General features: G+C 34.1%; 1 protein-coding gene across 1 annotated transcript; it reads right to left on the minus strand.

Annotated features, from left to right (window-relative positions):
* Positions 1 to 2,637: 2,637 nt before the first annotated feature.
* LOC128290556 (uncharacterized) lies at positions 2,638 to 5,116 on the minus strand. The gene is made up of 7 exons (XM_053026256.1): positions 4,634 to 5,116; positions 4,073 to 4,258; positions 3,953 to 3,994; positions 3,686 to 3,868; positions 3,431 to 3,597; positions 3,098 to 3,342; positions 2,638 to 3,014 (listed from the first exon to the last, which is right to left on the minus strand). The coding sequence occupies exons 1-7, from the start codon at positions 5,114 to 5,116 to the stop codon at positions 2,638 to 2,640; spliced, it is 1,683 nt and encodes a 560-aa protein (XP_052882216.1).
* Between the last annotated feature and the right edge of the window lie 18,891 nt (positions 5,117 to 24,007).

The following is a 24,007-nucleotide window of genomic DNA, read 5'->3' on the forward strand; positions in this document are numbered from 1 at the left end:
TTAATTAAAAATTAATCAATTAAAAATTTTAAACCTAAACCGTAACTAAAAAAAACTGTTCATCTCCTTTTTTTTATTTTTCTTCCGTCTCTTCTTTTTTCAATGGTTTTTTTTTTAATTTGACTGGAAAAACCATTATTAAGATCAAAATAGTTGAAATCAAATTGACTGCTTCATAAGGATGGATTCAATGGAGGGTTCAAATATGTCTTCTTTGCATTCCTCTATCTCTTTTATTCAATATTGAAAAACAAAAGATTAGATTTTTTATTGTTTAATGAAAACCCTAAATTAAAATTCTTGATATTTTCTTTTGCTTTCTAAAATTGTTTGTGTGTCGGTTGACATCTCATAATTGAAATTGATTCAACTGATGGACAAAGCATCATGAGGGTGTAAAAGGGGTTAGTTAATTTTCTAGATTGAATATTGTGATTTTCTTTGTGAGGTCTGGCAAATTGTTTGTTCTTTTCTCTCTGTTTGTTTACTGTTTTTGTTCTCCCTTTCCTATATAAATTCCAATTTTCAAAGTTTAGCAAGTTGTACAATAAGCTAAGTAGAATACAAACTGTTGAGAGTTTTCTGCTTACCGAATCATGTGCAGTGTTTGCTTGTATCATAGTATCTTGTTAGAGGTAGCTTAGCAGCATTTGAACTATACTCCGTTGAAATTAGTGGAAAATATCAATTTACACCCTCTTATACTTGCTCAGTTTTATACCAACTAACCATAGCTTAACTACATTCATTGTGTCTTTGGTCTCACAATATAACATTTGCTTCAGTTTTATTACTTTAACCTTCTGGCCTATTAGTTCAAATCAAGGGCCCGATGAAAATCTAAGATTGGTGACCGTGCAAATAGAGGTGCAAGTCGACAAATATTAGCTGTTTGTATGCTCATGCTCATGAGTTTACATGAGCATCTATGAATGAAATTGTTTTCACTTTGTTGATTTTACAGATTATTCTTTCTTACTGTTGATTTTGTGCTGAATTACCTTGCAATCTTTTTTTTTTTTTGGTCTTGGGTAAGTTTTGGTTTAAAGCTAATTGGTTAGTAACTTTTGTTTTCTTTAAATTATATTTCTATGTTATTAGTTTTATCTGCTTAGTACTTGGATTATCTTATTTCATTTGACTTGAAGTTGGTGATATATGAAAATACTTGGGTTGCATGTTGTTTTGGTGTTTAACTTATCTTTTTCATTTATTTACCCGCATATTTTTGTTTAATTAGTTAAATTGCAGTCCGTGGCATTGATGGTCATGTAACTGGAATCACTTTTTCTGCCGATTTTGTGAAGAAAAAGATCCTTCTAAAACTAAAAGACCGAAATGCTCCTCATGTAAGATGTTTGCCTTTTGTTTGTCTCCTTTCCACTCACTCATCCATTGTTAACTATATTCAAGTTTTATTCTACTTCATTGTTATGTGTTTTATATGTGCTAGTGCTGCTGGTTATTGAAATGCCCCCTTTTTCAAATTATTGAATGCAAATTATGATTTTTGTTTTAAATTTCCTAGGTCTCACAGGGTGAATCGGAACAGCAAGGTGAATCATATTTTGTAGCAAATTCACCTGGTTCAACTGCTGCGAGACAATGTCAACAACAGGAGGCTAATGTATATCACTTTTGTATATGATATTTTAGTTAACCCAAGGAGAAATGAAAAGTAGCATACCTAGTGGAAGCAGTGGACATAATATTCCATTAGAAAACAGTTAGTGTATCTGTAACAGATTGATTCAGTCAGTGCATTACCTGAAGAAAATGTAAATTACAGGAATGCAAATGTATAACAACTTTTCTCTTTACTGCAAGAAAAAAAATTACAAAAAGGTAGTTGTACATACAAGAACGACATATGACAATTTAAGAGCCGCACAATGAACAAATAGTTGTGTTTTGTGAGACAAATAGAAATAAAAGTTAAAGAATATGGTCCTTTTCTTTTCTCTTATTTATTGAAATTAAGCTAAGGAATCTGAATATTTTCTATTAAAATTTTGTGAATTGACTGAGGCTTTGAGAAGAATAGGCAATGATAACTTCCTTTAATCATATTAAAATAATATGATTCTACAAATGCACACAATATTTAGACTCGAGTATGGTATTAACATGTTAAAATTCAACGTAATATTCACCAATAAAACCAACATGAATAATCAGAAACTACGGTATCTTGAGTCTTGACATACATCATATTCGTAGCCTCTTGTAGAAAAAGTCTAATGATATAACTCGTTTCCTGTTACGTTATCCTTGGAACTCTATTATGGTAGTAACATATATATGTAAATTGTTTACTTATCTCATGGATATGCAATCATTTCTCAAGTAATTGTTCAATAGTTCAACATTTCAAAAAAAAAAATTGTTTGCAAACCCTAAATTAAGACAAAATGTATAATCTAACTATTGTTAACATGATTAAACAACTCTTCCAAAAAGATATAATATTTGTCCACAAAACAGATTTCCCCAAACAAAATATATTCCTAACTGTGCAAAAAAATAAAATCCAATTCAGTTAAAGTAATTGATCCATCCTTGGGCGTTTTTTAGATTGTGATAGTTGTGTTGGAGTGGCGTCATTAATTTGTTGAGTTGGCATCATCTAACTATTTTTCATTGACCAAGTGGATTATTCCTTTTGAAAGGTAATTTGGCCCTAAAATTTGCTAGAAGGTTTGAGCTTTGTTGGCTTAAGAATGGTTGGCTTGCTGTGTTATCCATTGAAGTGGCTTGGTTCAAAATTTGTAGGCTCGATGACTGGTTTGCCATTTGGGTTCCCCCGAAAATACCTTTGCAAGTCCTTTTATTATGGCCTGTTTTGCCACATTTAGTGTAGTTAGCTTGTTGTCCTGTCTTGTTTAATTTTGGTCCACTTTTTCTTGCTTCATCAACTTCTTTCCTCCTTGTTTGTTTGGGTCTTCCTAAAGGCGTTCTAATCATAGGAGGAAGAATAGGCTCCATGTCCTTCGCATGTTCCCATTGTATAGGACCTATACGTAAAAATTTAAAGATGTCAAACACATTTTACAAATAAGTAATATTTTATAAAGGTTTAGGGTTTTAGGGCTATTACCTTTTACAGGGTTAATCAAGTGGCTGTAAATATTCAACTGGGTAGTGACAATATAACATGTATTGACATAAGTTTCGGGGCTCACAGCCAGTAGTTGCATGCAAGAAATAGCATGCTTGCGTGGGATTCCTGAGAAGTCCCATTTTCTGCATGAACAAGAGGAGTTAAGGAGGTCAACTACATACTTGTTGCCTAATCCACAATTTACCTCATACTTCTCGTTTCCAGCATATACTTGCCATACACTACAAACAAAGTAACATTTTAAAGTTAAAACTTTTGCATCCAATTAACATAATTCAAGTTAAGTAAAAAAGAGTTAGCAAAACTTACTTATTGGATTGATTAACAATTTCAGACAACTTCTTCTGTATCCTTGGACATAAAGGTCCAGGATACTTCTCAGCAGCCTCCCTCATGGAAACCAACCTAGTCATGACTTTTCTTCTAATTATTTCCAACATCGTTAAGATTGGTTTATCTCTAGCTTCTAAAATGATCTACAAGGAGAGCAAGTCCTTAAATAACTCCAACAACAATTATACAACATGAAGTGATAAATAATTAGATTAAAAAACTAATTTTAACCTTGTTGAAACATTCACTGTTGTTGTTCAGTAGCAGATCAGATTTGTGTTTGGTTGAGAAGTGGGCTCTTGACCAAGTCCTTGGATTCTTTCCATGCAACCAAGCCTCAGCAGATTTTGATAGTGACCTCATTTCAGACATTGCTTCTTCAAATTGTCTTGGAAAAGTTACTTTAGCAGCTTTCTAGTAAGTGAGACGCATAGCTTAGCCTCTAAATCCTTCAATGTTTTTGAAATTATTGTAAAGATGTCTGGCACAGTTTCTTACTTCAGCATTAGGGAACAACACAAAAATCACTTCTATTAAACCCTACAAAACAATTAAAATAACATGATAAGCAACTGTATTTATATAAACATTTTAGCATATAATATGACTTTATAGTACATTTTGTTTGTCAGACATGAAGCATATATTATAGGAGTTGTTGATCTCCAAATCCTTCTGTAATAGCTTAAGGAACCAAAACCATGAATGTTTGTTTTCACTCTCAACTACAGTAAAGGCCACTGGATATATATAATCATTGGCATCAACCCCAACAGCAGCAAGCAAATGTCCACCATAATATCCCTTCAGCCAACACCCATCTAACCCTATAATTCTCCTACAACCAGTTAACCAACCTGATTTGCATGCTTCAAGACATATATAAAGCCGCTGAAATAGCCTACAGTCTAATTTACATATGGTTGTTGTACTAGGGTTGCTTCTCTTTAACTAAAGCAAATAATCATATATATTGGCATATTGGGCTTTGTGATTCCCTTGAACTAGTTCCAAAGCCTTAATCTTAGCCCTCATACATTTAGTTCGATACACAATTGTTCCAAAATCCACCCTAATATCATTTTGTAAAGATGTTAATGAATAATTAGAATCAACTTGAAATTTGTGTAAATAATGCCTAGCCATCCACTTTGAAGTAATATTCTTATTTTTCATTACCTTGCCACATTTATGGTGATTGATTAAGGTCTTAATCTGCCAACTCGCATCCATTGGATCCTTGGGACTTAATTTGGATGCCCACAATGTCCATGGACAACTAGGTACACAGACTGCTTTCACCCTAAGCTTGTCATTCCTAGTTAGTTTGGTTACTACCCTATTTATCCTCCCATATTGTTTGACTGCATCTTTTAAAATATCTCTGCTAGGGAAAACCAAACCCTTTATCAATATAGGGTTCCTCATATCGGTTTGATGATTGAACAGAAGGTACTTTTTATTCCCATTTCCATCATAACCTACGTTATTATTCAAATCTTCATCACTGTTATTATCAAAATCATCTCCTAAACCCCAAAAATTTGAGCCTAGTAAGTGGCCTAACTTCTTCTGTATCATTTCACCTATCAGTTCAACTTTTGGTTCATCTACCCTATCATTATCAAACTCAAGAATCAGAATAAGAAGTACCTGACTCATAAGCTTTATATGAACTATCATCTGAGTCAGACGCTTCTCCTCCAAAATCTCCCCCTAAAGTAATTTGTTCAACATCAAACCCTAAACCAAAAAAGGAAAATAAAATAATATATTAGTACCAAAAAATTGCACAAAACTTCAAACCTAAAATCAACATTTTATAAGCTCCAGTTTAATTTCAAACAACATAACTAATGAATTCATAGACATTTTAAAACATTTGGATAGCAGTCGATATTCATATTTGGACAGCATTAAAACACATAATCTAGAACATAAAAATAATAGCCATTATTCATATTTTGACAACATAAATATGTCATTAAGAGACATTGTGACAGCAGCTGTAAATTACATTTGGACAGCGTAAATATACATTAAAAGATATTTTGGCAGCAGCTGTAAATTGCATTTGGACAGCATAAATATACACATTAAAAGATATTTTGGTAACAGCTATAAATTACAAGTGCAAATTGTTAACACATTGTGGCAAAATTAGGGAACTTCAATCCTTACTTAGACAATTAGAGTGAAGTTAACATTATATACATCTTTAAATCAATTATTTGTTATACATTTGCATCAAAATACACCCAAGTTAAAATGAAAAGCTGAACATAGATATAAGCATAAAGGATTGACAAAGAATAATGTTTGTTTTGCTATGACAATTCCAATAGCAAGGGTCCAAGGTTTCTTAGTACATGCATATTAGGATGGGGAATCTTTCTTTCTTTTTGGTCAGTTGAGTTTTGATTTGATTTTATAGGATTTAAAAAAAACGAATTCAAGTGAGTCAAACAGGTTTCTATTGAAATTTTTTAGGCCAAGTTGGGGTAGTTTTAGATCCCAAGCCGTCGCATTCCTATGATATTCCTACCCTTAAGAACTAACTTATCTTTCCTGATAACCAGGGCTCATCTCTAACCCAAAAGGGAAAAGAAAAAGTGGCCTAAAGGCTAAAGTATATGATGTATTACATATATATGATTTTGGACTTGTACATACATATGAAAATACATATGTATATATATATACCTTTTGGATAAGGGTGATATAGTATGGCTTCACTTCCTCAATGTTGATCCTCTCTCCTAAAGAGGTAAAAATATGAACAATGATCAACCCTACCCTACTTACCATGAATCAAATGATGCTTGTGGTTAATAAATCTAACTCTGAATACATGCAAATGATTCACCACTAGAAAGAAGACTTTTCCCGAAGAAAAATTCCATAAAAAAAGTTAAATAACTGTTATTTCTGTGGAAGACCATGCACAACTGAGTGCAAAAGGGGAACTGAGGTAGAAGCCTAAGGGTTAAGGCTCCCAAAGAGGGCTTGGACAACAAGGAGAGAGGGGTGCCCCCTTAGACAGCCAGGAGAGAGGTGTCTCCAAGAAGGAACAATAGAAAGGGTAGCTAAATTTATACTAAATTTCTTGTCAAGATGCAAGCTTCACAAAGGTGCACAAGGGTCATAGGATGTTTGATAGGATGTTTGAATAACTTGCTAAATATAAAATTTTCAAAGCAATGCACCATTTTTATATTTTAAACTTTTAGGAACAGAAGACTCATAAGGCCCCTGATTTGAACTAATAGGCGAAAAGGTTAAAGTAATAAAACTGAAGCAAATATTATACCGTGAGACCAAAAACACAGTGAATGTAGTTAAGCTATGGTTAGTTGGTATAAACATGAGCAAGTAAAAGAGGGTATAAATTGATGTTTTCCACCAATTTCAACGGAGTATAATTCAAATGCCGCTAAGCCACCTCTACCATGATACTATGATACAAGCAAACACTGTACATGATTCAATAAGGAGAAAACTCTCAACAATTTGTATTCTACTTAGCTTATTGTATAACTTGCTAAACTTTGAAATTTGAAATTTATATAGGAAAGGGAGAACAAAAACAATAAACAAACAGGGAGAAAATAACAAACAATTTGCAATGGCTCACAAAGAAAATCACAATATTCAATCTAGAAAATTAACTAACCCCTTTTTACACCCTCATGATGCTTTGTCCATCAGCTAAATCAATTTCAATTATGGGATGTCTACGATGCACAAACAATTTCAAAAAGTAGAAGAAAATATCAAGAATTTTAATTTAGGGCTTTCATTAAACAATAAAAAATTCAATCTTTTGTTTTTCAATATTGAATAAAAGAGATAGAGGAATGCAAAGAAGACATACTTGAACCCTCCATTGAATCCATCTTTATAAAGCAGTCAATTTGATTTCAACTATTTTAATCTTAATAATAGTTTTTCCAATCAAATGGAAAAAAAAACCATTGAAAAAAAGAAGAGACAGAAAAAGAAAAATAAAAAAAGAGGAGATGAACAGTCATTTTTTTTAGTTAAGGTTTAGGTTTAAAAAATTTAATTCAATTAAATTTTTTAATTAAAAATCTATTTTCATCCCATTTAGAAATTCAAGTTGGCACCTAAAATCTAGTTGGACTGCCACGTAGGATTATCGTTAGAGAGATAACGGAACTTAACGAAAGGGTTTTCACTTTGTAACAAAATAATAACATAAGTGACTAAAATGTAACATTTAAAACATAAATGACTAAAATGTAACATGAGAAACAAAAATGACTATTTTTGTAGATTACCCTATTTTTTATACCAACTCATTTCTTAAGCATAATATTTATAAGGTTGTTATTAGGTAGACTTAGTGAAAAGAAAAATAATTCATAAGTAGGGTTTAAATGATTGCATGTGTTTATTTATTTTAAATTTTAAATTTTAAATTTTTAAATTTTAAATATAATTCATCATTAAACTCCTACCGGTTCAATTTTTTCTTCCCACTAATAGTGCTCCCATTCTTAATTTTTTTTCTTGGACGTGAAATATTTCCATTGATTTGGAATTCGTACAAAGAAAGAAGAAGAAAGATTCTGTACATTGAAACATAAGTTCAAAGAAAAATAAATCAAAGAACACGGTGTAAACGTTTGCCAACAGACAAGCTATACTAAGAAAATCGCCAAATCTCAGGAACGAAAGTCGGTAAGAACAACTCTGCCATGAATACCCATCACAACTAGAGCATCTGATCTTAAGCAAGACTCAACCATCAACAAAAAAACACATCGATTGGTGTATAATATTTGTTCTTGACGAAGAGTCCATCTTGGATCACCTAACTCATTTAAACCGTTTAGATTAGCCAAGAAAATAATCAAGTCAATCAAGCCTTAAGAAAATCATATCACAAGTCTCGAGCAAATCGAAACACCAGATTTGAGCGAATGGGTCCTAATCGACTTGATAAGACCTCGAATGAGGGAGCGAGAAGGACCCGAGGCCAACATTTATTTAACCCGAGACAAAAACTGCTGAAAACTGAGAGTGGCTGGCATGGGGAAGCAAGAGGGACAAGAGGGGAGGAGAGGGAAGCGAGTAAAAGGTGAAAACGGAGAAAAGGTGGGAAACTGATTGTTCCAGAGTGGTCAAAGATTGCAACCCATATAGCAACGACTCCAGAAACAAAAAAATTTATATATATATATATATATATTAGCAAGAGAAGGGAAGAAAGGGAAAGGAGGGAGAGGGGAAGGTGATCAGGGAAAAGGGAGGGGGATGGGAGAAGGGAGAAGGTCGGCACTGGCGATAAGGTCGGCAACCAATCTTCAGGAGAAGAGAACAGAGAAGGGAGAAGCAAATAGGTCGATGGACGGCTCGAAGGTCACCGCCTAGTCACAAAAATTTTTACCTCAAGAGACCAAGATGAGAAAGAAAAGTATAGGGACATACAAAAAAAAGTTTTTTTTAAAATTAGGATAAACTATAAAAATCGTCACTTTTGTTTGCTTCAGATTACATTTTAGTTATTTATATTATCGTTTTGTTACGAAATAGTAATTCTACCATTAAGCTCTTCGTTACCTCCCTAACGGCGGTGCTATATGACAGTCTAAGTTGGCATTTAAAACTCATTTGGACTACCACGTAGGATTGTCGTTAGGAAGGTAACGGTAAAGTGGCCACTTCATAACAAAAGGATAACGTCAGTGACTAAAACATAACATTTCAAACATAAGTGACTAAAATATAATCTGAAACAAATAAAAGTGACTATTTTTACAATTTACCCTTTTAATTATATCATAACCTCCACCCATTCTTAATTTTTAAACTTACTTTTCAACCTAGATAAATAATTCAATAGTTGATCATGTCTGGTTGCACACAAATAGTGTCAAATGAAAAATAATTTTAAACTTACTTTTAACTATAACATCAATTAAAAAAACGTGTAAAATGAAAAACCACATTAGGTTTTTCTTTAAATACACTATCATTTATCGATATATATATATATAAATTAAAACATTTTAAAAATAAAGTGTAAAATGGAAATTAAATATGCCTAATAACGTATTGAATGAAAACACATGGACATAATTCTATCATTTTTTAAAAAAATGTATGAATAATTTCGATTTTTATGAATGAAAAACAAATTAACATAATTTTATCAATTTTTTTAAAAGATGAAGATTTCTATTTTTTTTATTATACGGTAAATAGAAACTAACTAAGTTTTTTTTTTATTTCATGCATCTTATTTCATATATATATATTTTTAAATTTTAAGGCATTTTTCATATTTGTTTTATAAATTATAATTTTTTCAAGATTGATGATTGTTCTTCTCGACAACGCAATCTCTAAAGTTTAAACATAATTTTTTTCTTTAAAAGTATACTTTACCTTATTGATACAATGTACAACAAGAAAAGGGGCAAAGAGGACTATGCGATGGTATTAAGGAAGTCGATTCACTTAAAAAGCCGAAGAGCCTAAAATGGACAAGAGGACAAATTGATTGCTAGAAGAGAGAGCAGTTGCTCAGAGTATACTCAAGGCTTAAGAGTTTAATTCCTTCTTTATTGTTGGAAAGGTATTTATAAGAGAGGTCTCTTATTCGTTAGCGTGACATGACAAATCATTATGAAGGAGGTTGTCATCATGCAATACATGAAGGATGTGCATCATAGGGTCCATTTTATTATGCATTCAATAAACGATGTTGATATGTCCAAATGGATTCCAGTGACTTTAAAGTATTCACGCTTGAAGAGTTTTCTCACCTAGAAAGTGGGTGATTGCTCCATTTCTTAACGTGAAGGTGTTTGCTAGGAGGGCTTACCAAGTGGGCCACTATGAAACAAGAGGTCTATACTCTTTTAGCTAGGGTGGGGGGTTGGGTAAGTTGTATTCCCAAGCGAAATAAAAAAGGAGATCAAAACTATCTATTCTGTTGACATGTGTAGAGATTGAGGAAGGATATAACATACCTTACCAATGAAATCACAAATTTTAATCATTAATGTAGTGCATTTTAAAATATGGCATAAGATGTAAGAGTATATTATATATATACCATTTAATTTAAATAATATTATTGGAAGTTAACAGTAGAAATGAAGAAATTATATGGACCAACTTTGATGTACCATATCAACCATATAGTTAGATATTTAACTTTGTTGAAAGGCTATGCTAATGGCAAACAGACCAAGTTGTTGTAGTATATATAATGCTTTTGGATCGTAGATGGTTTTGCTTTTAGTCCCAAAAGATCAGATCACATAAAAGGATCACTTTTTGGAGATTTCTTATTTATAAAATTAAAGGTTGTCATGAAAGATGAAAGATATATACAGGAAAATGCCTTCTTGGAATTCATAAAGCTGATCTTTCCATAACAATCGTTTGCGGATAAACGTATATTTTCATCCATAAAGCCACTTTAATAGAAACATACCCTTACCAATATATATATACACGCGCGCAAGAAACCACTTGCGTACTCTTCACAATCTTTTTACTGTTTTGAGAATATCATTCCCATTTATTAATATAATTAAACTTATGTATGTATATTTTGAAATTAATTTAATATATATTATATTATATTATATTATATTATATAAAATATTGTTTATAATAATAAACTTTTAATGATAAGGAATTGTTTAGTTATTTTTTTAATTTACTCAAACTAAACGTATACATCATCTATATAAATTGTAGATAAAATATCAACGTTGAACTTATAAAATATTAATAAAGCAGAAGTAATGAAAGTGTGTAAATTTGTTTTACTTTTATATCAATAAAGAAGATAAAATATGAATGTTGGATTTGTAAATATTAATTATAGAAAAGTTACGAAAGTAATGGAAGTTCTTTGATTTTGCCTTTCAGATATACATTTAGTTGCAACTGGGCTTACTAACAATATAAAAACAAGAGATTGACATATAAGTTTGGTTACATTATTTGAAAACTTTCTAGCAGGGCTTTGCCTATCGAGTGAATCCATATACGAGTGTGTTTGATAAACCATTGAGAATTTTCATTTCATTGAAAATGAAAATTTTAACATTTAATTTTTCAATTATGTTTGATAACCATATTAAGTTTTACTTAATATAAATTTTTAACAAAAAATGTTGAATATGATAAGTAAATATATAGCTACTTATCACCTAATGTGGAAAATATTAAGTTGATTTTATTTTTAAAATAAATTATTTCTTCATTTTATTAAAATATTAAAATATTCAAAATTTATCTTTAACTTTTATAAAAAAATATTTAAAATAAAATAAATAATACAATATCAATAAGATTAAAATTATGAAATAATAAATTTTCAAAATCAATATTTACTATTATCAAACAAAATAATTATATTTGGGGCTTAATTTTGACGAATATATCAAACAAATTTATAATATTAAATTCAATGCTTATAGAATTTAGTACTAAAAATCCAAAACTTAAATTTTAACACTTAATTTTTAATTTGTCAAACACACCTAAAATCTCCTTGAACAAGATGTGATTTAAGTTAACTCATTCAACAAGTTATTACCTCACTCGTATACATAATCTAAAGCACTCCTCCACTAAGACTTTTTCCTTGAAAGCTTAGTTGCAAACTGAACAAAAAGAGCAACTTGTTTACAACAATTTTGTACTAAAATAAATTCCTCACATGAACAATATAAATGATTTTTCATTAACTATAACAATTTATCTATTAAATAATCATATAATGGTTTGCTTAATTACTATAAATGCAAATCTAAAACTCCTTGAATTTAGCTCGATAAAGTCTTAAATATGGAATGTATCAATAGAGGTATTTTAGGTGTAATCTTCTTTACTAATCAGATCTCTTCAAATAAGAAAGTTCGATCACATTGAATGTCTTCAAGATATCCTTGCTTGACTTGGCTTTCTCTACGTTTTGACTTATTAAATAGTTGCCAAAAATCTCAAAGATGTGCTTTTAAAGAGTCCAACATTTTTAGTCAAAAGCAGTCATCCAAATATGACAAGTTACATTGGCCTACTAGATGCAAGCTGAATTGCAACTGGAGATGAATTTGACCGAAGTAATTGGTGCTAACAATCTCCCTCTTTGACATTTTTAATAAAAAAATACACAACAACGCATTCAAGCAAGGTAAATAAGGTCTTCAACTCAGGACTTCCCTTTAAACCAACCATTCAACTATATAAAGAATTACAAAATCAATAATAAACACATAAAGGTAACATTAAAAATAGAAAATCATAGTAACATAAAAACATAATAAAAGTAAGAATAACTTAAGTATAAGTTATGGGTAATGCAAAGAAATCTCACATTGGTTGCGTATAGGCTAATGAAAGGGTTTAAATATAGCCTTACTCCTTACTTTCATTGAGTAATTAGGATAAAGGCCTAATGCAAACGTGATGCAGCTATCTGGCTCGTGTCTGTGTCTGCGACATATACCACGCATGTTTATTTTTGGATAAAACTTTTATATTATTTTTAGGAAAATAAATAAAAATCCAGTCAATAGAAAATATTTTTTTGAACTATTTTTAAAAAATTGTATATGCCAGTTTTACCTTTTTACCCTTACATTTTTACTATTTTTCCCTTCAACTAATAGTTTAAATAAGAGGTTAACTTCCTCATATTTCATAACAAAAAACATAGCTTCTATCATTCTTCTTGTCTCCATCATTCATCTTTCTCTAAAAGCTTTGTTATTTTACTAAAAATAACATTAAAGGAAGTTTTGCCTGGAAGTTTAGGTTTTAAGCTTATGTTGGTCAAATGTTCCGACCACCTTTAAACTTATGTTGATCTTATTTCCCGTAATTTTTTTTAGAAAATAAATAGCAATACGATTGAGTTCCATCTTCTTCATTTGGGTATACGAATTTGGAAGCACTGTGTTAACCTTAAGGGGCGATGTTTGTTTTCGATTACATTGATCAAGACGAAATCGCTTCTAAGGTAGTGGTTCTCCACAATGTAATATTTATTTATTTTCCTTTATTATTTGTACTTGTCAGTACTAACATCTTTGTTTTGCAGTAGTAATTTTCCAACAATTTAGAAGTAAGTCTTACTATTGTAGAAATAATGTCTCTTGCCGTTAGCAAATACATCCATGATCTATCCAAACTCAAACCATTAGTGCATCTGATTAAAGATCCAGACAAGGTGATCACCGTTGCGGTCTCTAAGATTAACTTGGTAGAAAGTGACACTGAGTGGATAGTAGACACATGTGTTTCTAAACATTTCTGCGTCAACACAGAGACGTTCACCGATTTTGAGAATGTAGCCAAAGGTGAACAATTCTACATGGGTAATTCGAGTAGTTCAAAAGTACTCAATAAAAGAAAAATTTTACATAAGCTTACTTTTGGCAAAATACTTGTTTTAAATAATGTTTTGTATGTTCCCGCTTTACGTAGAAACTTGATTAGTGGTGGACTTCAAAATAAGGCAAACATTAAATAAACTTTGAATTTGACAAACTTGTACTTTCCTGTAATGGAAACTATGTGGGAAAAGGTTACCTGAGTGGAGGGTTGTTTGTGATCGAGACTGCGTCTAATGCTTCTACTTCTACTTACATTGTTGAGTCTCTTGATGTGTGGCATGCTTGTAACACCCCTCACCTATATCCGACGCCGGGATAGGGCTCGAGGCGTTAACGGGATTTCACGTTCATAAACATATTAAATCAAGTCACTAAGTTACGCTTTAATTTAAAACTTTTCAAATATTTATATCCTTTCCTTTAAATAGGCTTTCGAGACCTAAACATGTCTAGTGGTGGGCTGGGACAAAATCGAGAGCGTTTGATAAACTTTGGGTACCTTGGAAAATTTTCCTTATCTTAAAGTGTTACACGCCCGTGTAGATGGGCTGTGTGGACTCACACGCCTGTGTGACTAGGGACACGCCCATGTCCTTCGATCGTGTGCAACACTAACTTTCAACATGGCCGTGGCACACGCCGGTGCTACCTGCCCGTGGGCAACACTGTCTTTTAGACATGGCAACAACACACGCCCGTGTGGCCTACTCGTATGCGTTTTTTATTTAAAATTTTAAGTGCAGAGGATACACGACCATAGCCCACACCCATAGGATGGAACCATGTGTCACACACGGCCTAGACACACGCCCGTGTGTCCGACCATGTGGACCCTAATAGCCTATTTTCCAAGCCTTAAGTCACCCCTTTCTACTCCTCATACCTAGTGGTTACCAAGTTCGAAGGAAAACATGATTATACACTTATAAATAATCTTGATAAAACTAGGTGTATGGAAACGTCATATCATTGGTTTCATACATGAAAGGTTATTTCCCATTTAGTGTATATGGGTTTCCATGTCACTTTAATTCGTTCGAAATTGGCTCATTCATGTAACTCATCGCCAATTGGTAACAACCCATCACTTGTAAATAAAACCATACAAAAATTCGTAGGTCATAGCCTACTTCAATTAAGCCAATTTTCATGGCCATATACAAAAAGATAAACATAGTTTTACATGCCTTCATTTGGAAAATCAAATGACACATATAACAAAATACTCAAAAATCCTATACATGCCATTGAACAAAATAAAAATGTCTTTATACCAAAGCTTGACTAGTTGATAGTGTGTCGACTCTCCAATCGTCTTCCAGTCCTTATGAGTCCTCGAGCTTTGTAAAATAGGGAAAAAAAGACGGGTAAGCATTTACATGCTTAGTAAGCTCGAATAATCGGAAAGTAAACTTACCGAGTAATTATCATACATCCATGTTTAAATCATGAAATCATCAATCATGAAATTGATTCCCTATCACATGCACTCAATCAATGAGTTAGTCACATAACAACGCATCATGTAATTTATGTAGATGATCTCATTATTCATCATCTTATTGACATACATCATATTAATCCCGTTGAGTTTCTAGAGAATTTCGATGGAATAACCATTAACCGTCAATTCATACGAATGATCATTCCATATATGCACTCCCGCGAACCTCACATCAGATGGCGGGATTACCAGTCTAGGCTAAATCCCCCATTTTATGAACTCATAAGGTGATGTCGGGATTACCAATCTAGGCTAAATCCTTTATAGTGACAAACACCTTTAGTGAGCTCGGATTTGAATTACCAGTCCAAGCTAAATTCAGACCCTAATTGAATTACCCGTCTGGGCTAAATCCATTATGCACACATATTCTTTGGAAGGCTCAATCATTCAAGGAACACCTATCCGGGTTAGATCCTTTCTATATTTGAGATCAACGGATTACCCGTCTGGGCTAAATCCTTACTGCAACACATGCAGGATCTCGTTACACATATTAATCAGGGTTCATCCATCGAATTCCCTTTATCAACCTCAACCGAGACATTTTTCACATGTTACCATCAAATATGCATTTCTATGATATTTCATGCCAATAATAAATGCAATCATCATGCTTTCATAAATCATACAGTTATGCATTTTAGGGGTTTACTTAAAGTTATCCAAACTTACCTGGTATTCGTTTCGGAGTTGTGTTTAAGTTATTCTAAAACCTTGCGTTTACCTTGATCGACGTCCAAAATTTGTTCCTCGGGGTCTATAACAACAAAATTATATCATTAATACCCCACATTATACATCACAAGTCTAATTCTCACCCTCGGTCCAAATGACCGTTTTTCCCCTAACCTTTCACATTTTTACGATTTAGTCTCCAGGCTCATATAATGAAACACATGCACTTTCTATCTTACCCAAGCCTAGCCGAACACTTTTATCTCTTATGGCAACCCAGATTTCCCATTATTTCTTATTTCTACCACACATTTTACAACTTTTGCAAAATGGTCCCCAAAAGGGTTTTTCATGAAAATCACCTAGGAAAAGATGTTTAACACACATTCAACTTTCATATTCCTCCATAATCCATCAAAATACAAGAAACTCATGCATGGGTAAATTTTTAAACCTGAACCCTGGCATGAAATATGGGTAGAAATGAAGAGAACAAGCTACCGGGATTCCAAAAATACAAAGAACATTAAAAATGGGGCTTAGAAGCACTTATTATTGAGCTTGAAATGTTTGAAAACCCTAGCTATGGTGACAAGAGAATTTCGGCAGTATGGAGAAGAAGAATGGCTGATTTTGGCTTGATTTTTCCCATTTTATTTCATTAAAAAGCCAAATGACCAAAATGCCCTCATGCCCATGCAAGCCCATTTTTGTCTAAAAATTTAGAAATTGGGTAAATTACTCTCCAATACCTTCCAATTCATAACCCAAAGCAATTCCATATAAATTGCTTCTAGAATTCAAGTTTTGTCATTTATTCAATTTAGTCCCTAATTTCCAATTAAACACCTTACTCACAGAATTTCTTCATGAAGCTTTAACACATGCATATTCTCATATTCTAGGCCTCATAGTAATCATAAATTAAATATTTTGATGTCAAATTTATGGTCTCGAAACCACTTTTCCAATTAGGCCTTATTTCGGGATGTTACATTTCTCCCCCCTTAAGGACTTTCGTCCCCGAAAGTCTTACCAGAAAACAGATTCGAATATTGGCTTCTCATGGTTCCTTCTGGCTCCCATGTAGCCTCTTCCACACCAGAGCCATGCCATAAAACTTTTACTAAAGCCACATCTTTATTCCTCAACTTTTTAACTTCACGAGCCAATATCTTAACCGGTTCCTCTTTATAGGGCATGTCCTGTCGAATTTCAATCTTAGTCGGTGAAATCATGTGAGAGGGGTCTGATCGGTATCACCTTAACATAGGTATGTGAAACACGTCGTGAATCCTTTCCAGTTCAGGTGGCAATGCCAAGCGATAGGCTAACGGTCCAACTTTTTCAATGATCTTGTACGGTCCAATAAATCGTGGATTCAGTTTGCCTTTCCGGCTAAATCTCAATACCTTTTTCCATGAAGACACTTTCAAGAACACTCTATCTCCAACTTGAAACTCAATTTTCTTTCTTTTCAGATTAGCATATGACTTTTGTCTATCCAATGCCGCTTTTATACAGTCTCGTATCACTTTAACTTTCTCTTCAGTTTCTTTAATCAAATCAACTTCGTGAATCTAATTTTCCTTAAGTTCTGTCCAATACAATGGAGTTCAGCACTTCCTGCCATACAAGGCCTCATAAGGTGCCATCTTTAAACTCATCTGAAAACTATTGTTGTAGGCAAATTCTACCAATGGTAGGTATTTTTCCCAGCTACCCTGAAATTCAAGAATACAACATTGCAACATATCCTCAAGAGTTTGAATTATCCGCTTAGACTGACCATCAGTCTGAAGGTAAAAAGCTGTGTTAAAGCTCAAGTTCGTACCCAAGGCTTCTTGTAACTTCTTCCAGAATCTCGAAGTGAACCTCGGGTCTCTGTCTAAAATAATCGACATTAGTACTCCATGTAATCTTACTATCTCAGAAATGTACAAGTCGGCCAATCTATTGAGGGAGTAATCTGTCCTCACCGGAATAAAATGAGCCGACTTCGTCAACTTATCTACCACAACCCATACGACATCTTTCTTCTTTAGAGTCAATGGCAATCCTATCACGAAATCCATAGTAAATCTGTCCCACTTCCATTTGGGGACTATCACAGGTTGTAGCAAACCTGAAGGCACTTGATGTTCAGCTTTAACTTGCTAACATACTAGGCATTTCGACACAAATTCAGAAATATCTCTTTTCATGCGGTTCCACCAGTACATTTTCTTCAAATCGTTATACATCTTGGTACTTCCCGGGTGAATTGATAAACGACTGTTATGTACTTCTTGCAAAATTTTTTGAATAAGTTTATTGTTTTTAGGTACACGAACCCTATCTCTAAACATCAAATATCCATTAGAACCAATCCGAAAATCTGATTCAATACCTGACTCACATTGAGTTCTTTTAGCTTGCAAGTCATCATCATTAGTTTGAGCATCATAGATTTCTTGATGGAATGTCAGCCTAGCCTCTAGCTCAGCCAAGACTGAACCATCATCAAGCAATGCCAAACGAGCATCCATGGCCCTTAATGTAAACAAGGATTTTCTGTTCAACGCGTCAACGACCACATTTGCCTTTCCCGGGTGATAGTCAATGATCTGTTCGTAATCCTTGATTAACTCTAGCCACCTCTGCTGCCTCAAATTTAATTCTTTTTGTGTCATCAAATACTTCAAACTTTTGTGGTCAGTGAATATCCGGCAAGTCTCACCATATAAATAATGGCTCCAAATTTTCAAAGCAAAAACAATGGCGACAAGTTCTAGGTCATGTGTAGGATAGTTCTTCTCATGCGACTTCAACTGTCGTGAAGCATAGGCTATTACCTTACCATCTTGCATAAGTACACAACCCAGTCCATTTGAGGATGAGTTACTATAGATGACAAATTCTTTTCCCGACTCAGGCAATACTAAAACAGGAGTTCAGTTAATACTGTCTTTAACTTCTCAAAACTTTGTTGACACTTTTCCGTCCATTCAAACTTAACGTTTTTCTGTAACAATCTTGTCATCAGGGTTGCTATCATGGAGAATCCTTTCACAAATCTTCGATAGTAACCGGCTAAGCCCAAAAAGCTTCTAACCTCAGTTACATTCTTAGTTGGTTTCCATTCGACGATAGCAGAGATCTTACTTGAATCAACTCGGATGCCTTCACCCGAAATAATATGACCCAAAAATTCAACTTCCTAAAGCCAAAACTCACTCTTGCTAAACTTAGCATACAACTGCTTTCCCTGCAAAGTCTGTAACACAATTCTCAAGTGCTTTGCATGTTCTGACTCATCTTTGGAATAAATCAAGATGTCGTCAATGAACACAACGACAAACTTATCCAAATATGGCCTGAAGATCCTATTCATTAGATCCATGAACAGCCGGTGCATTCGTTAACCCAAACGACATGACGAGAAATTCATAATGACCGTACCTCGTTCTGAAAGTTGTCTTAGGTACATCTGATTGTTTAACTCGTAGCTGATAATAGCCAGACCTTAAGTCTATCTTAGAGAACAAGGTGGCTCCTCTCAACTGGTCAAACAAGTCATCTATCCTTGGTAAAAGATATTTATTCTTGATAATTACCTTGTTCAGTTGTCGATAATCGATACATAACCTCATCGATCCATCTTTATTTTTTACAAGCAATACGAGGGCACCCCAAGGTGAAAAACTTGGCCTAGCGAATCCTTTATCTGTCAGCTCTTACAACTGTGCCTTCAACTCTTTCAGCTCAGTTGGTGCCATTCTGTAAGGAGCAATAGAAATGGGAGCTGTCTCTGGCACCAACTCAATACCAAATTCTATTTCCCTCTCAGGAGGTAATATGGGTAATTCTTCTGGAAATACATCTGGGTACTCACATACTATAGGTACAGACTCAATCTTCAACTCTGTTTCCTTAGTGTTCAATACAAATGCAAGATAGGCTTCATACCTTTTCCTCATATATCTCTGAGCAACCATTGCTGTGATCACAACCGGAAGTGTATCCAACTCTCTTGAATCAACCCGTAGAATCTCACCATCCGGGCATTTCAATTTAATATACTTACTACCACAATTTGCAATTACATCATGCAGTGCTAACCAATCCATACCAAGTATTACATCAAATTCATCAAATGGTAACAACATAAGATTAGCCAGAAAACAATGACCCTAAATCGTCAAAGGACAATTCTTACAGACTATATCAACCATGACTGACCTGCCTAGTGGGTTCGACACTTTAATAATAAATTTCGTAGGCTCAATGAGTATGTTCATTCTAGATACCAAACTCATGCAAATGTATGAATGCGTCGACCCCGGGTCAATTAAAGCAATAACACTTGTATTAAAAAGAGAAAAAGTATCCGTAATAACATCAAGAGCAAAGGCTTCGTCTCGGGCGCGTATCGCATACGTTCTCGCCGGTGCTTGAACCTCTAATTTTGCAGCGTCTTTAGTCACAACTCGATTGCCACTAACACTCCCAGGGTATCTCGAAGGTCTACCTCGAGGGATAGGAGTACTCGATTTCGGAGTTACATCCACTTCTTTTTCGACTCGTTCCGGGTAGTCTATGAGAAAGTGATCAAAAGAACCAAACCTAAAACATGCGCGACTCTTCATTCGGCACTCTCCGAAATGAAATTTGTTGTAAATCTTACACTTCGGCTTTTGATCATCTACACTCCCCACACTAGTTAACATCGGCGAGGAAGACTTTTGACCTCGTCGTTTAGAGCTTCTCGCTCTACCTGAATATCCCACTGATGAAGTGGAGTGTTCATACTTCTCCTGGCTTTCTTCGTGGAGAACGAGAGTGTTTTACTGCTAGACCTCTTGCTCGTAACTCGAGCCTCTCTCTTTGCTTGTTTTCTTTCATTATTAAGCTCCTCAGCCTTCTTGGCCCGATCAACCAATGCGAAAAACTCCCGTATTTCAAGGATTCCAATCAACAAATTGATTTCCTCATTCAGACCTTCTTCGAAGCGTTTACACATTTTCAACTCAGTTTGTGTAACATCCCAAAATAGGGTCTAGTCAGAATAGTGGTTTCAGGACCCCAAATTTGACATCAAAATATTTATTTTATAATTATTATGAGGCCTAGAATATGAGTATATGCATGTGTTAAAGTTTCATGAAGAAATTCTTTGAGTAAGATGTTCAATTGGAAATTAGGGACTAAATTGAATAAATTACAAAACTTGAATTCTAGAAGCAATTTGTATGAAATTGCTTTGGGTTATGAATTAGAAGGTCTTGGAGAGTAATTTTCCCAATTTCTAAATTTTTGGACAAAAATGGGCTTGCATGGATGAAATTTTAAAGAAAGGGCATGATGGCATTATGGTCATTATGGTCATTTGGATTTTTAATGAAATAAAATGGGAAAAATCAAGCCAAAACCAGCCATTCTTCTTCTCCATGCTGCCAAAATTCTATTGTCACCATATCTAGGGTTTTCAAGCTTTCCAAGCTCAATAGTAAGTGCTCCCAAGCCCCATTTTTAATGTTCTTTGTATTTTTGAAATCCCGGTAGCTCGCTCTCTCCATTTCTACCCATATTTCACGCTAAGGTTCATGTTTAAAAATTTACCCATGCATGAGTCACTTGTATTTTGATGGATTATAGAGGAACATGAAAGATGAATATGTGTTAAACATCTTTTCCTAAGTGATTTTCATGAAAAACCCTTGTAGGGACCATTTTGCAAAAGTTGTAAAATTTGTGGTAGAAGTGTGAAAATAATGGAAAATGAGGGCTACCATAGGAAGGAAAAGTGTTCGGCTAGGCTTGGGTAAAGTAGAAATTGGATGTGTTTCATTATATGAGCTTAAGGACTAAATCGTAAAAATATCAAAGGTTAAGGGCAAAACGGTCATTTGGACAGGAGGTGACAATTAGACTTGTGATGTATAATTTGGGGGTATTAATGACATAATTTTGTTGTTATAGACCCCGAGGAACAAATTCCGAAGGTCAATCGAAGTAAACGTAAGGTTTCGGAATAACTGAAACACAACTTCGAAACAAATACCAGGTAAGTTTGGATAACTTAAAGTAAACACCTAATGTGCATAATTGTATGATTTATGAAAGCATGATGATTGCATTTATTATTGGCATGAAATATCATAGAAATGCATATTTGATGGTAACATGTGAAAAATGTCTCGGTTGAGGTTGATAAAGGGAATTCGATAGATGAACCCTGATTGATATGTGTAACGAGATCCTGCATGTGTTGCAGTAAGGATTTAGCCCTGACGGGTAATCCGTTGATCTCAAATATAGAAAGGATCTAGCCCGGACAGGTGTTCCTTGAATGATCGAGCCTTTCGAAGAATATGTGTGCATAATGGATTTAGCCCAGACGGGTAATTCAATTAGGGTCTGGATTTAGCCTGGACTGGTAATTCAGATCCGAGCTCACTAAGGGTGTTTGTCACTCTAAAGGATTTAGCCTGGATTGGTAATCCTGACATCACCTTATGAGTTCATAAAATAGGGGATTTAGCCTGGACTGGTAATCCGACCATAAGATGTGAAGCTCGCAGGAGTGCATATATGTGAAATGATCATTCATAAGAATTGATGGATAATGGGTATCCCATCAAGATTTCCTGGAAACTCAACAGGATTAATATGATGTATGTCAATAAGATGATGAATAATGAGCTCATCTACATAAATTACATGATGCGTTGTTAGTTGACTAACTCATTGATTGAGTGCATGTGATAGGGAATCATTTCATGATTGATGATTTCATGATTTAAATATGGATGTATGATAACTACTCGGTAAGTTTACTTTTCGGTTATTCGAGCTTAATAATCATGTAAATGCTTACCCCTCTCTTTTTCCTTATCTCACAGAGCTTGAGGACTCATAAGGACTGGAAGACGATTGAAGAGTTGATACACTATCAACTAGTCAAGCTTTGGTATAAAGACATTTTTATTTTGTTCAATGGAATGTATAGGATTTTTGAGTACTTTGTTATATGTGTCATTTGATTTGCCAAATGAAGGCAAGTAAAAATATGTTTTTTTTTTTTGTATATGGCCATGAAATTTGGCTTAATTGAAGTAGGCTATGACCTTAGAATTTTTGTATGGTTTTATTTACAAGTGATGGGTTGTTACCAATTGGCAATAAGTTACATGAATGAGCCAATTTCGGACGAATTAAAGTGACATGGAAACTCATAAACACTAAATGGGAAATAACCTTTCATGTATGAAACCAATGATATGAGGTTTCCATACAACTAGTTTTATCAAGATTATTTATAAGTGTATAATCATGTTTTCCTTCGAACTTGGTACCACTAGGTATGGGGAGTAGAAAGGGGTGACTTAAGGCTTGGAAAATAGCCTATTAGGGTCCACATGATCGGATACACGGGCGTGTGTCTAGGCCATGTGTGACACACAGTTCCATCCCATGGGTGTGGGCTATGGCCATGTGTCCCCTGCACTTAAAATTTTAAATAAAAAACGCACACGAGTAGGCCACACGGGCGTGTGTCCTTGCCATGTCTAAAAGACAGTGTTGCCCATGGGTAGGCAGCACGGTCATGTGCCACAGCCATGTTGATAAGTTAGTGTTGCATACGGCCGAAGGGCATGGGCTGTCTCTAGTCACACTGGCGTGTGAGTCCACACGACCCATCTACATGGGCGTGTAACACTTTAAGATAAGGAAAATTTTTCAAGGTGCCCAAATTTTATCAAACGTTCTCGGTTTTGTCCCGCACCACTTCTAGACATGTTTTAGGTCTCGAAAGCCTGTTTAAGGGAAAGGATATACATATTTGAAAAGTTTTAAATTAGAGCGTAACTTAGTGACTTGATTTAATATGTTTATGAATTTGAAATCCCATTAAAACCTCGAGCCCTATCCCGACGTCGGATACAGGTGAGGGGTGTTATAGTTTGCACCCATTCAGTTGCATACTGGCTTAGTCATATG

The sequence above is a fragment of the Gossypium arboreum genome, chromosome 3, assembly GCF_025698485.1.
Source record: "Gossypium arboreum isolate Shixiya-1 chromosome 3, ASM2569848v2, whole genome shotgun sequence".
Taxonomy (NCBI): domain Eukaryota; kingdom Viridiplantae; phylum Streptophyta; class Magnoliopsida; order Malvales; family Malvaceae; genus Gossypium; species Gossypium arboreum.